We start from the raw sequence: 15,584 nt of genomic DNA on the forward strand, positions 1-15,584 counted from the left end.
ACCAAGAACCGAACCCTGAGGGACACCACTTGTGGCGGCAATTTTATCGGAAAACGCTCCATCGACACGAACTTGGACCGAACGGTCACTCAAATAGTCTTTCAGCCAGCTCAACAGATTTCCCGTCACGCCATACATTTCAAGTTTCCGAAGAAGGATACTGTGATCGACTCGATCAAAGGCTTTGGATATATCCAAGTAACAGGCATGTACAGTAACTCCCGCATCGACTGCTCGTGTCCAGTCATCGAGTGTCACGAGGAGATTGGATAAACAAGAACGATTCTGTCGAAATCCGTGTTGTTTATCGCTCAACAAGGAGTGAATTTCAAGGTGCGATTTCAGGGCTTCTGCTATAATTCGTTCCATTACTTTTGATATTACTGGGAGAAGAGTGACAGGTCTGTAGTTAGATGCACACGTTCTGATACCTCCTTTGAATACAGAGAGACGTATGAGTTCGCCGTCTATATGTGATGGCAATGGGTTATTTCGCTTTGAGTTAGTCACCTCCGCAATGGCTGGGGATCTCTGAAAACCGCAGGATGCCCCAAAAGACTAATCAACAGCGTCATTCATCTCTTGTTTGGCAGGAACAATTGGTGGACAGATTAACCGACACTTTAGTGGTCTTCGTTGACGATCCTGCCATAGTGTCACCAACAGTTTCTATGAAGTTTGCCGAATGCAGTGAATCGAAAAATGGGGAACACTGATGAAAGTGCGCATACCGTTACGCATTCAAAAGTTGGTTGTCCTTATCAGCACCAGTGAAGTGAAACTTTTTTATCGCGAATGCTTGCCAATGACTGCAGCATTCACAGACGTGATTCAGTAGAACATTTAGGGTCACTTGTATGAGTCACACCAAGGATGCCCCACTATTGTCTGAATGAACACAAAGACAGTGGTACTTACTAGCGTACGCTTGCGTGATTCACTATTAACTCTCGCCTGGTTGCTAAGGCCTCACTGCATACGTTATGGCAAGTGAAGTCAGGCGTAAATTGTCGATGGTCTTCAGAAGTCATTAGGTTCTCGTCTCGTTCGACAAACCATCTTTTCGTTCTTTCCACCTTATTCATTATAAACCTGACAGTGTAAGAAACTAGGTGAAAATTCTTAGCAAGTTAGTGTCCAGAGGTACATCCATCGCTTCACATTGTTTTATTAGGGGAAATGCATCCGAATTCCGCACAGCCTGTCAGACATCAGCTATTGTTTCCTTTTTTGGATCTTTTCCAGATAAGCCCCGCCAAAAAATCAACCCCGTCACCCAAAAAAGGTTAAAAATCGGGACATGACATTAATAATCTGCATGAAAAAGTCCCTTTTTCGGTACCTTTGCCTCCAAACGAACTCACACAAGCAGCTGTTCACTAAAGCTCGGTGTGCACCGCATTGGCGTTTATTCTGCTTCTTGTGGACGTGCTAAAAAGATTCACTGGTTTGCGTGTGAGCTCCAGTCGTTGGGTCGACAAAGTTTTCGGTATGATTAACCGTTTCATGAGTATAAGTCATGTCAGTCATCGTTTCAATTCCTTGGTATGATGCCCACATATCGGAGATGATGATTGAGCCAGGAGCGATGCAGGCCTGCATTGTGTCCATCAAAGTGGCCACAGTTTGATCTGGCACTGCATACATGAACGTCTTGCCGTCTCCTTGTCATGAACGAGAGTTGAAAATGTCAGAAAGTTCATTTAAGGTTTTACTTTCGAACGAGGAAAATTTTTCACAAAATGAACCTAGAAGCAGATAAGGTATTGTGTTCATCAAAAAAATAGGTCAATGTTGCGTGCGTACATTAAATTGGAACTGGTAAAAAGTGGCGGGGGCTTAACTTTCCGCACATATACTTCTTGCATTAGCGACGGGGCTACAACCGGGAAAAGACCCTTATTTTCCACTGCCACTAGAGCCAACAATTAATTTGCAGACAGCCTTCATGGTTAAACAGTTTGGCACCTAACGCTAGAGTTGGGTTGGTTTTGTCCGGTCAGATTTTTTCAAGGCCTTCGCTGAGTCATCTCCTAAGCGGTTGCTTGCTTCTTCATACATAAGAGCACACTTTCTAGCAGACGATTAGCCTGTTGGTAGTATGAGATTTGGGATTTATGTGGAGATTTCGTCCTGTAAGTGAAGCCAATCTATGCTGAAAAGCCGAGAAGCACTGTACAGCTGTTTCATCCTTAGTGGGAATCGTCAGCAGTGCGCGTCTCAGGGATCGTTTCGCCGCGACATGTTTCGCTGTCTTCCGCTGCTTGCTGCAACTGTGCACACTGCATCGCTCACTGTATCCAATGTAAATCAGAGTCATCCATCCGCCACCATAATGAAATTAATTTGTCTTTTCGATAGCGCCCAAATGTCGTCATTTGTGCTTCAGTAGGCCTGACATTGTTCACTCTGAGACAAGGCTATATCTGTGGAAAGTGACGTCATGCGGTAGATAGTGAGAGGAGTGAGTGTTGTTCGATGACTGAGTTTAGGCTCAAGGTTCGTGATCTTCAGCGTAAAACAGGAATGAGTTATCATCATCATCATCATCATCATCATCATCATCATCATCATCATCATCATCATCATCATCATCATCACCATCATCCGAATCATCATAAAAGACAGCAACATCAGTGTTGGAACTGATGCTTTACTGCCGTACAGAATGAGTTATACTTACTGGTGGATTATTTAGAGAAAACGGAGGTCTTTTGGCGGAACATACCACTCATAATGTTGCTGAAAACTCCTCAGCGTTCCACAACCGGTTTCGTTCTTCTTGAGCTGATCAGACCGACGCAGTTCCCGAATTTCCAGGTGTCGGTTACTTGTTTATGGTGAACCAATATATGCGTGTGAAAGTTAGGTCGCTGTAGATCCTTCTCTGTTTATACATTCAAGTTTTTGTGTCAGGTGCGTTGATGTGGCTATTAATAGCTCACTGTAACTCACCGGTATCGTCGTCTGTTTATTTGTAACCCTCAAAACGTGACACCTAGATACACTGTGTAGATCTACCTGGCAAGTTGGCGGATGAGAATCAGAATAAAACAGTTTTTGCTACGTTTCGTTTTTAAAGTTCATTTCGAAAAACCGTGACGATGTTCGGAACAACATCGAGAGCGATGTGACCTGTCAGGCGCATTCAGCTACACATATTGGACTATCCTATGAGCGATTTACGCGACATCTGAGTTACCCTGTGACTGTTCGAACCGATAATACTGTCCTGTAGTGAAGATGGCACCTTCAATGTGTTACTCTTCACATTCGACCGTTTATGTTGGATGCACGCGAATTTCTGTGATTTGACTCAGTCGAGCTTAGTGTACTGATGTAACAGAGTCGACTATCATCTCTGGTACGTGATGGCTGAAGACTACTGTGGTGTTTCGTAAGCATGTTTTTTTACTCTGTGCAACGATGCAGTCGTCGAAAACTGTACTTGCTGTGTTTTGCAATGCCTCATGCCAAAATTACACAACTTATCAAGAAGTACCCCGGCAGTGAAAGAGTTTTTCCTAGTCTGAGTTAAGCACTGGATGGACGTTACCAAGTTCGACGTCTATCTCACCAGCATCCAGAGCCGTCATCTGGAATACTGCAATGTGTGTAACCTGTTGGTTGTGTTAGAGGCTCGCACTTGAAGTGCCTGAGCTACCCGGTACTGTACTCGCAGGAACGCATGAATGTCGACATTCGTCACTTACTTGCTGACTACAGTAAACTGGGGTCTGGAAAACGAACGGAATGCAGGCGTTAATTACGTAGATTTGGTTGCTGTCTTGGTGCCGTTCGCTGGAGAGATCCAGGGTCAGCTTTGACTCTGTTGCTCGGCTATTGTAAGTTGTTGCTACCACTTTACTAAGTCATCTAATCTTCTCACGACGTTCCAACAATTTTGTAATCAAAATCAGCTCACAGTATATTGTTTATGAGGCAGTCATCCGGCTGGGTCTGAGTCTGACAGATGCATGCTGTCGGTTGTCACGTGACCAAGATAGGAAGCTTTGTGCAGGCTTTGTGCCAAGTAATGTTGTACGATTCGGAATAAAACTACGGCTCCTGCTGGACTGCAACCCACGCCATGTGTTTTGGTGTTGCGTGAACTCCCAGCTCTTCATTGGTTATCCAGACATCATCTTGCTAACACGTCTAGGAAACGTTGTCGGGAGGCTTCCATACCGGACTAAATGTACTCTGGTCACTCCCTAAGGCGTGATCAGTCCAGGTAGCCTAACGAGCGAGAGATGAGGCAGAACGGGCACGCTTTGTCCGTTTTATCAGTTAGTTCATTCCTTATCATGCCCCCAGAGTATGTGCAAAGATTTTCTGTCGCAACTTCCATCTCATCGTCAGCTCGGCGTGGCAGTTGCAGTCACGACAGTAGTGCTGCCTAATGGGAAAACGGATCTATATCCAACGCGTTATGATGATGTTTCAGGGGTTATGGAAAGTTTATTTGTCGAAAAACATGTGTGTGACTTTTAGCTGTTTCCATGAAAGGTTGTTTATAGTCCTGCTGAGCAAATGGATGCCCATTTGTCACCGTAGACGGCATGATAGCCAAGCTACCATAGGCTTTGTGTTTTGACAAGCAAATTTAAGCAGGCTGGGAGTTAGTCGTACGTCAGATCCAGCCAAAACAGATGTGCATTCCGGTTTCCACATAGCGTGGCGATATGATTTCGTAGACCATGTATCACAGTTTGGAGTTTTGTCTAGTTGAATTCCTCAAACCGCACACCAAGGCACAGTTTCTACCGGCCAGGCCGCGTAATACTCATGTCCTTCATTCTGCTGCTTATGGGTTGAACTCATGAACCTCTAACCGCAGATAAACAAGTGCCACATTGGGCGTCACATGGTGATATCAGCCAGGTTGCCTTATTCGATGCATAGACCAGGGCGGATAAGCGGAAACGTGTCTCTCTTCATTGTTACCACTTAAACTCCCTCCCTTGTTCCGCTTGACGCTCACCCCTCTGTAGATCCTAAATATAGGTACGTCTGCCGGACACCTGGGGGAGTAGCATACTACACGCTAACGCTCATGCCTGCTTCTATCCAGGTTCCATTCTCTCGCTTTATTGCAGAACGGTCAACAGGCAAGTTTTGTGAGTACCCTAGACAGTTCATTAACTGACAACAACTCTGTCTGAGAGCTTTGAATGTACGAATCAAGTATGGTGGATGAGTTCTCGCTCAATGTCCTATTGCAACTAGATAACAGGAAGATTCGCATTATCACGCAGTCAGACTGAAGTTTACTCCATCCTGTGTGCATTGCCCGTCAGTTGAGCCAACGAGGACCGGGTGCAACCGCTCTATTTCTTTCACAGACACTACGCTGGATGTCTACACACGTTTTAATGACCAACTACCGACGAAACACAACTTGGGGCATAAGGCAACACCCATAAGTTTGCTGGAAGGTCTTCGACACCAGACTCATGAGTAGTTTGGTACACGTGAGCAACGTAATGTGGTATATCGAATATCGTACCACCTGAAGCATGAGGTGGCCTTGTGCAGCATATTCAGTTTTATAAGAACGTCAGGAACGAGAAATTCAGTTGGATTCAGTTTAGTTTCTCAATGGTACCATGTAGATGTTCAAAAAGGAGTTATGGTTAACCTGAGATGACTTGGGAGTCAGTATTCGAGGCTAGTCAAGCTATTTGAGCTCACGTTGCACCTGCTAGTGAAGGTGGCTACTTGCTCACTTACGCCTTTTGCCTTCTTGAGTCATAGAGTCAAATGTAAAAGGGTATGACGCGAAATCCTATGCTAGTCTGGGTCGGGGCGATCATTCGAAACGCACGATGGACAGGGTCTCAAATGGGTTCCAAATGGAGTGCAATTTGAATCAAAAAAGCCTGGGGGACAAGCAGTGGACTGTCACCGCACACTAGTGGCAAACGCCTCATGTGCACTTTTTAATTTATTTTTTTAACGTTTTAATCAGATAAGGTCAAAACGAGATGTGTATGAAGTCCATACTTACTCGATAAATTGGATAAAACTTTCCACCAATGCAGCTTTACCATATCCTTTAGGCCACACTACAAATGCAGGTTGTTTTCGCTTTTTCCGGAACAAATTAACGTTTCCTTGTCGCACAGGGTACCATTGATATAATTTTACTGGAAAAAATACCCAGTCGTCTGCAACATACAAAGACGTTGTTACTATTCTACTCTATATCTGGTCTCCAACTTACTGGAGTTTCCTATTGAACGCATGTCAGGCTTTCGCTGACAAACTCGCATAAATCGCGAAGATAAGTGACCTTTAAACAGAAAAAAAACAAAGTAACCTTCAAGAACATGTCCTCTGAAAAGTTTGCTAGACTCCTGGGTTCACAATCTTTGTGTTACGACAAGTAGGAGGCTTATCCTTCCTTTACGGAACAGACTATTGATAAGGTTGCTGATATAAGCGAAAATCGCTGTAAAGATGTTTATAGGATGTCCAATGGAGCATCCAACGTCAGCAAACAAGTACTCATCATTCGTGTGGTCTTTTTAAACGGGATAGTCTGGCTCCCCCAAGACTTGTTGATGTTAATAGAGAGTTAGTTGTCTCTCCCAATATTCCTAAATTGAAATAACTGACTATGCGCAATAACTGAGCTAGTGGCTGAGTCCTCACTTTCTTTTTGGACCACTAACTTACATGAGGCAATCAATAACTGAGGAAAGTTCCCGTGATTTCTGCAAACTGTCGCTTTTGGTCGGATCGCAGTCAGTTAGCCATTGGCCCTTTTTTGTGCTGTCATCTACCACCTGAAGAAAACTGTTATTTCTTTTCATAAAGGAAACTACTCACAAGGTTGCTGAAAACTCTTCGACAGCCCACGACCGGTTTCGCCCTTCCAGTTCGGGCTCATCAGGTAGGCGCAGTCCCCGAGTTTCCGTCAACCTCATGTTCTACTTGAACCCAAATTGGACCGTTTTCGAGAAATACACTCATTTGCAAATCAATTTGGTTTCCACGTGAGACTCAACTGAATCTCTCGTTTGTGATATTCTACAACTGAATGTGCTGCTATTTCTTTTGTTTCACGTTCCGAAATGACGCGTTAGAAAAGTGGCTTAGCCGTATACTTTTCACTGCAAGGTGTTTGATCAGAGCTGCGCCGGTTAGCTGCACCCCGGTTGACAGCTGAACAGCATTCGACTGACCAGCGCTGCAGTTTTTCCTGTTTTGTTAGAACGGCCAATAAACTGGGTCACTGTTTAATGGCTAAGCAGATCGCGAAACAGACAGTTGGTGGTGTGGTGGTGGGACGATGTTGCAAATCAGGACATCAGTCGACCGATAGAATGTATCAAGACTTTGGATCAGTCTGTCTAGACGGTATGAAATATGAACCGACTGTGGTGATGTTTTGACTAGCTCGCTAATGCAAAACAAGGAGGACACCCCGAAAAACATGCCAAACAGGCCACGTGAATAAATGGTCAGTCTGTGACCTTGTATCATCGATATTTTACAACCCATAATGCTGCGTGGCTGACACCTATTGAGCACTCTCAAGCTGGTTTTGGTGAGATGAAAACTGGACGCGCTCGCTCGCTCCCTATGCAGATACTAACGACGACGCGAAGGTTGTTTTATTCACAGATGGCACATTTATCTTCAGGAGGCAAAAGAGGGACACTGCAGTTGCCGCCTACCACATCAACCCTACACCAATGTAACTTCATCGAGAAGTTTGAAGAAAAAGTGGCCACAACGAAGATTACCCTTTAACTACTTTGATATATCATCACACCTCTCGTCTAATATCTCACCCGAAAGGATAGATGAGGGAATGACTAAACGATGCCAAATAAACCAGTTTTTTCTATATGATTCAGCTTAACGGTACCGGCAGTAAGCATTACCATCCATTCAGACACTGTTTAGTTTTGCATGGATTGCCGGCATTAATAGGTCGATGTTCTCCACCATACCCTGAAGGTCAAGTTGTTCCAGCCCACTGAATGCCTGGAGCTGTGGTCTCCAAACCACTGTGGATGTGAAGTACCTAATACTCTGTGGACTCCCTTCCATTGCGCTCGCTCTCTTGAATCACCTTGTCTAGGTTTACAAGACCCAATGGAATGCGGAATGTTAGTGCCATGAAGGCAAAAGCAGGGAACGAGGGGGGAACACCCGTTAACAGGCGGACGGGTGCACTCTGAAAGACCAAAACAAAGCAAACGGGGGGGTATGGCAGGCTGACTTAGAAGAATTAGACTGGTCTCAAGCGGTCTCGGTTGAAGAAAGCAAAACAGTAAAACTCTAGACAACTGAATAGTGAAAACAATAGGGCCGACCATTCACTTCGGTCTGCGGAGTTACAAGGTGTTAATGACTAGCTGACCTAAGGTGGATGACCAGCCGTGAAATTCGGTTGATTGGGTAATTGGCTACCTCGATCGTCGTTTGAAGATCCAACAGTTCATCGACAATCGTGGAGTACTGTTGCCCTGCAGGACGCATTTAGACATTAAAAACTAGAGCTATTCTTTCGATTTCACGTGGTGTTTGGGGTATTACATGTATCTATTGCTACAAAAGAACCCTATAGTGCTTGCATATCCTCGGATCAGAACCAATGACAGCAACACAGCAATTGGCTGTCATGACTTGATTCGTCTATCTCACATTGGTGCTGAAACCATGTGCTAGAACTACGTAAATCACAATCCGTCTTCGGATCGATGTTGCCCAGCATGTCGGTTGATCGGTCCTCGGCCCTCGGAGGCGACAACATCACTTTACATGGGGTCTATGTTTGTTTGAAGATTGCGGCTGTTTTTTGCCAACTGATGCTCAGACCATTTTAGGAGCTAATGTTGGTGTTGCAGGTCATACCAAGACTTCAGGACCTCATCAGTCTTTGAAGACTTCCGTCAGACGGTTATCTCTCATCCTTTGCTGGAGGGAACACCGATCAGAGCACGCTACCTTTCAGATACTCACTACTAATAGGAGACACGTCCTGTGGACATAAATTAAGATCGGGCGGATCGCTGTGCTTTGTTCCTATCTGCAATAAAGTCATCCACTTCAAGAAGCCTCCTGGACATTGCTGATGTGCTTCTCAGACTTAGTTCACCTACCTATTGAATCCGTCGACGGAATTTCAGCAACCTAAGGAGTAGTACATTACAAAGCTATATATGTATCCCGATATCTTGAATATCGTAGCGACTAAAACATGAGGCAGCCTGGTACAGCACATTCAGTTGCCTGAGAACATCATAGAAAACGAGAGATTCAGCTGGGTCCCATGTGAGTCTCTCGAAAAACCAAATTAGTTTGAAAATGAGTGTATATTCGCTGAACTATTCTATTTTATACAAAGTCGATTCTATGTTAACTGTTTTTCTATATCAACTGTTTTCATGACTCGATTTATTCACATTCATTTCTGAGTTTGTTGCTGAATATTTTGTCCCACTTTGAACTGCACAATATTTTCCCGTTCAGTTTGTCTGATAGTACACTGCCCTTTCTGTGCCATCCTGTGTTGCTAACTTCCCAAGGTTAAATCTAGCCGTAAGCTTTCCTTCACTTCTGCTCACTATTTACTGTTAATTTCCTATACAAACACGGTCTACCTATCTATACTGTCTGCTCACATCTAATTCAATCCGTTGTTTGCCGCCCATTTGCGACTATTGAACAAACGCAGGTGAAATTCGTAGATTTCGGTTTCGCCGCAGTTATTACTGACCGTCCGTCATTGAATTAGACTAAAAGTTACTCGTCAGATAGGACACCTAGATCGCGCGTTTAGGCCAATTAACCAATTCCTCGCCTTGAGATCACGTCGTTAGTACAGGATCGTACAAATATCATAAACTAGAGTTTAGACAGTATTACAGGCGAACAGTTATTGGGGTTCACTTCATAAGTGGAAAATCGCTTTGGGAAGGCAATTTGGGTGAGGTTTTCTGTAACCCTTTCAACACGAAGCGGCGTCCTTCAGCCAACCATGAAGTATGTGCTCCCGAAAGACTAGTGTATCGTTCTGATCACCTTAGCAAGACAGCAAATGTCTCTGAGTCGAGAACTTGGGTTGAGAGCATTCCGATGATGTATCTCGAAGTGTTGGAATACTTGTAGCTCGGGTGCACTCAACTAGATGGCTTATGATCCGTTCGCCAGGTTTGCAACTGGCTTTGAAAAGTTTCTCATTATNGGGAAAGAGTATCAATTAGCGGTTGGGTGGATGATGAGGCTTATTCACTCTATGCAGTTTGGTTTCGCTGTATTATTCAGACGATGCAATTGGCGTATGCATGTGCATTGTCAGTGTTTGAGAGTAGGGGATGATCCTTCATTTTTCGGGAAGGGACCTCGGGGGTCCATTTCCCTGGTTTGATACGAATCAGTCACACTGTGACACGTAGTCACCTGTTTATGCACTTGAAGACTGATTTCTTCCTCATTAATGGCATTGTGTTTATTTTCAGTGGAAGTGGTTAACTAATTCTGACTTGTGGTATTGCCCAGTCGTGAGAGAGAGTATCCAATTTTACACAAGATCACGCTGTAAGTACACCCTGCCATTATAGGTTGCTTCACTAAACAATCAAGCATTTTCTGATTGTGCTTGAAAACAGTAACCCCCTTTCCCTCAAGAATTCCTTCCTTGGAAGAAGTATCACCTTGGTGAGGTTCCAGTTGCCTTAGTCGACAGTCATGGTCTAGTTCGAACTCCACTGTCGTCTGGTGAGAATCTGGGGGTACGCAGTCAATATTGCTTTCATCTGTGAAGACAAAGTGCAAGCCATGTTGAATAAACTGATCACCGTCATACCATCTTTCAGCATCTTGACCGCCAAATTCTGCTCTTTGGACGGCACCCTACTGGATCCATGCTATCCACGATATAAAGGTTTGAAATCTACTGACAAATAGACTGTCGGCATCCAAGACGAATGGGTCCAAATGATGGATGCTGGACCGCGGAGGAAAGTCAGTGCAATGAGAGTTGCAACGGGAAAAATGTTCTACGAAAGTTCGCATGTGTCAAAAGGTGGTGGTACGGAGTACGTGTACGGTGTTCTTCTCATAGGAAGGACGAAGTTCGCTCTACCACACACAGTTTCCGATACAAGTAGCTGGGAAATCAATACCTAACCATAGCAAACAAAAATGGGCAAAGGATGGATGCTTAAAAACCGATCGCAAGTCTCGGTTATTTTGTGGTTATTCCGCCCCGCAATATAGATAGAATGTGGTTGGATGACTACGAAACCTTTAAGCACTTTTTGTATAGTGGGCGTTTCAAAGTAACGAAGTGTAGAGTAATGGTAAGTAACTCATCCTAGATTAGACTCTATGGTAATGCCGATAAACCCGAAACTATAAGCCACACAGTGGCTCTTGAAGATCGTTTTTGGGCGGCTGCTTGGACGTTGCAAAACGGGAATAGCCACTGCACTCGCAAACAGAATGACGTGTTTTCGCTGAGAAAGGCACATGGTTGATTTTTACACAGGTAGCGATCGTTTTTTATGACCAAGCTAATTGTTCAATACGGGCGAATTCGGAAGACGCTTCCCGCTTACACCCGACTAACTTCAAGTTCGGATTTTCTCCATTCAGACGCACTAACAATTGTAAGTTGATGCGGAAAATTCTGTCATATTCTGCGCTTTCAGACTTGACGGAGATAGCTAAAATCAACCACAACCACTGAAACCTGAGACGTACCGGCGTCCTCAGACGGTTCGTCCGGGGACTAGACTTCTCAAATTGAACTATGTGAAATTGACGAACATACACTCATTTGCAAACTGATTTAATATTTTCGAGAGACTCACCTAGAACCTAGATGGATCTTTCGGTGTTGATGTTTCCAGGCAACTGAATGTGCTGCACCGGACCGCCTCATGTTTCAGTCGCTACGATATTCAGGATATCGCGATACATGTATGGCTTTGTAATGCACTACTCATAAGGTTGCTGAAAACTCCTCGACAGCCCACGATCGGTTTCGCCCTTCTTGAGGCTCATCAGGTAGGCGCAGTCCTCGAGTTTCCGTCAACCCTATGTTCAACTTGAAACCAAATTGAACGAAATTAACGAATATTCACTCATTTGAAAACTAATTTGGTTTTTTCGAGAGACTCACCTGGAACCCAGCTGAGTCTCTCGGTATTTGAAATTGAATTCGGATCAATGAAGACGGTCGTCACACGTGCTCTCTCATCGTAGTACGCAACGCGGGGAATGAGAGGGGACGATCGACTGCTCCATCTCCCCAGCTTTTCAACGAACGCAAGAGGTGGCTGGTCGTGCATTGCCGGTGTGAAGGAGAAAGGAGTGCAGACAAGCACTGGCCTAATCACCCACCCGTTCTCACGATCCATAGGAGGCTTTCTAAGCCTGTGACCCATGACACAAGATGGGACAATGAAACTACTCGCCTCAACGCGCGAACCCTACAACGAAATGAGATGAGACCCGGAGGGCGCTCAGTATTCGCACAATGGAGTTGAACCTCCGAAACTTATGACGTGTCCCTGATGGACTAAAGCGTCCCGGTGTCTCAGCAATGCTGGGAAAGTATCCCGCAAGACTTTTAAACCAGAGGCATGGTTGCTCCAGTGAACAATTAAATTTGGTGAGCTGAAAAGACATGAGGATAGATTACGACGGCTTTGGGGTTGAGGACATACGCAACAAAATGCAACATTTTGGCGTAAATTTTTTTACTTTACTCGTAAAGCTTCTCCAGCTAAGAGCATTGTGCGAATAATGGGCAGAGACCCGGGGTGCATATTTCAAAAAAAGACTTGGTACGAAGTTATGACAACCGAAGTACTTCAGACAAATGAATGTTGCAGCTGCGTCGGTTGGCTAACCTGATTGGAGCGAACAACAAAACCACAAATTTTCAAACCTACTAGAAAATAAACTTTGTTGCTTCAGGTCTATTCGTAAACGAACAAGAATCACCTATCTGGTCACTTCCACTGCCTAGCTAGGCAGGTTACCCTGTACTGACCTACATTTTCTTATCACAACTGGTGAAACAACACAACGCTGACGTTACTGTTGTCAACTTATCAGACCGTTTGTTACATTGAACACTAAGGTTAATCAAGTGAACAGTTATCACTCGTTTTGAAAGCATTATTGTTTTTGCATGTTATATAGATCATGGCGAAATGAGGTCAGTCATGTGAGAGTGAAGCATTTTGCCATGCGAAACAAAGCAATGAATTGAACCGGGTGAACATTTATCACTCCTTGCGTCAGTGTTACCGTTTCACTGGTTCTCGGTCAGACCACAAATCTAAGGTTCATTGAACTTGGACGACGGATCAGATGGCTGGGTGGTACAGGATTATCGCTCAATTGCGTACCACATCTTCCCTGATTGATCCGGTAAGGAAGTTTCTATCCGTCGCGGACAAACTAAAGATTGCATGTCTGAGTAAACCAGGGCAACAGGATCGTCGTAGATGCAACGCTGATGTAAGTGATGTAAGATGATGAAACATACAAATCAGACAAAGATGAAATGAAGATTTTGACGTCAAACGAGAGGTGGCTGGCTCCAGAAAGGACAGATCAACCAACCTTTTCTTTTTATTCTTGAGGAAAGCTTATCAAAAAGTTCAAACTGTTGCTTGTCCACAGTTACATACAGTTCATTAATTAGGAAGTATTCCGCTCATGAACGATTGTGGCTTAGTTGCGCTGGGTAACTCGACGTTGTGGGGCCAACCAGCTGAGACCCTTGACTTTCGATAACTAGGAGATCAACCAGAGCGAGTACGTCTGAGGGATTCGCAATGGGAAAATCAATACCATGAGCCAGAACGCCTGAAACGTCTGAACGGAAATGACTAAGATATCGGACAAACGATCGCCTGTAGAGTACCTGTCAAGCGGTTTGTATGCTATGAGCAGCATAGGCTTGACCCGAGCCGCTTGGTTCAACTTTGTGTAGCAGGGACATCTGGATAAGTTTTGCGTATATGCGGAACGAGCTCATCGAGACCTCAATATTCGGTATTTTGAAAAACATTTGCATATGTATGCAAACTCATACCAGCACACCTAAACATAGTCAGAGTAGTAAAACATGTTTAAAGTTTTGTGTTTCGAATTTTTTTAAGTCGAACTTTGTCCCACTAACGACAGCCGTGGCAGTTAATTCCTGTTATCCTGGTGATCTTGTTGATTATTAGAATGGTGTGCTACAAAGAAGCACTTTTTTTCGAGAATCAGGCAACTACTAGTGTGTTCTAACGTTTTCGAACTTAGAAGAGGGCAAGCTTGTTTCTTCCAGGTGGATTCTATCCAGAGAATTTTAAGGGGTTGCTACTTACTCTGCTAAAGGAAGATATTTCTCGCCTGCGGCGAAATCGCTGGTATTTTCTATTCATTCCCCGACCCCGATCTATTCGCAGAGCTCCCAGGGTTCTTGTCATCATCTGGTAACAATTTATCCAGAAACTGACTCTATTTGAGTAGGGGATGCTTAGCTAGGTCAGAAAAATCCCCGACACCAAGGCCAAGTGTTAATTGTGGTATGTTCAGAATCACTCGGGACGATTTCAGTCCGAAAACAGTCTCCCAACATGGATGAAACCGAAGTCAGACAGCTGGAACATAGAGCTGAGTTGCACGCAAATCAGAATACGGACTATATTAAATCTGCTGTTGGTTTGCACCGCTGGTTCACTTAGGAAGATTATACCTAGCCGAGAGATGGGTGTGGAGTGACTGGTATGACCTTGAACTAAACACAACATGAACAAATAGTACATAAGAGGTAAGGTCAAGTACGAACATGATTCGCATGGAATAGACGCTAGATGTCACAGCGATAAGAGACACACGTACAGAGAGGCGCAAGTACACATGTTCAGAGAGACTCAGTCACTCAGATAAGAGACACACGTACAGAGAGGCGCATGTACATGTGTGCAGAGACTCAGTGACTTGCGCGTAGGGACGCACGACTGCCTGCCACACCGTCGGCAGGAAAGCACTCATCAATAGGAAGATTTCCTTGCAGTAGCCACGGTAAGCCGTTGATTCGGTGGCCGAGTCCATTTGTAGTGTTTGGTTTCAACAACCATTGTATGATCGCCTTCACAGTCCTATAATTTGGGTGGTTCTGCTGGGTAGTTACATGAGATTACGTGAAAATTTATGTTATCTGATCACACCCGTGGCTGTATTCATATAGCGTAGTTGAATCTGATTGACGTGACGTGTTAGCCTGCCATTTCCAAACCCAAGATCATATGTTATATCTGGGACTCAGCTTCGTTTATGGACTTGAAGGCAAGTAACTAGCAGAACCGGGTCAAAACGCTTGTTGCCTGGCCCCATGAGGTTGATTGAACTGAAACTCCATCTTTTTGCTGTTCATTTCTCCTGGTGACCACTTTTTCAGATCAATAGGGGGGCAAATGCATGTCCAAACTGTCATTAGGCTTCTTTTCTCCCTCTGGTTTTTGCAGCGCTCTCCTGAATATATCGACAAATTGTTCTGTCTGTTCGTCTGGATGTGCTTGGTAGCGAACTGTTCACAAAGAGAAGAAAAATGC

At 44.4% G+C, this 15,584-nt stretch overlaps 1 protein-coding gene across 1 annotated transcript in view; it reads right to left on the reverse strand.

The window, feature by feature from the left end:
* T265_07831 (hypothetical protein) overlaps window positions 1–15,084 on the reverse strand; it is a gene marked incomplete at both ends in the record, with an annotated part of 49,184 nt that extends 34,100 nt beyond the window's left edge. The window contains 4 exons of the mRNA XM_009173464.1: window positions 15–383; window positions 6,227–6,295; window positions 12,146–12,455; window positions 14,929–15,084. Of these exons, the coding sequence (XP_009171728.1) occupies window positions 15–383; window positions 6,227–6,295; window positions 12,146–12,455; window positions 14,929–15,084 (904 nt within the window). The remainder of the gene's footprint in view (window positions 1–14; window positions 384–6,226; window positions 6,296–12,145; window positions 12,456–14,928) is intronic.
* Between the last annotated feature and the right edge of the window lie 500 nt (window positions 15,085–15,584).

Source organism: Opisthorchis viverrini (genome assembly GCF_000715545.1).
Source record: "Opisthorchis viverrini unplaced genomic scaffold opera_v5_187, whole genome shotgun sequence".
In the NCBI taxonomy this organism is placed as follows: domain Eukaryota; kingdom Metazoa; phylum Platyhelminthes; class Trematoda; order Opisthorchiida; family Opisthorchiidae; genus Opisthorchis; species Opisthorchis viverrini.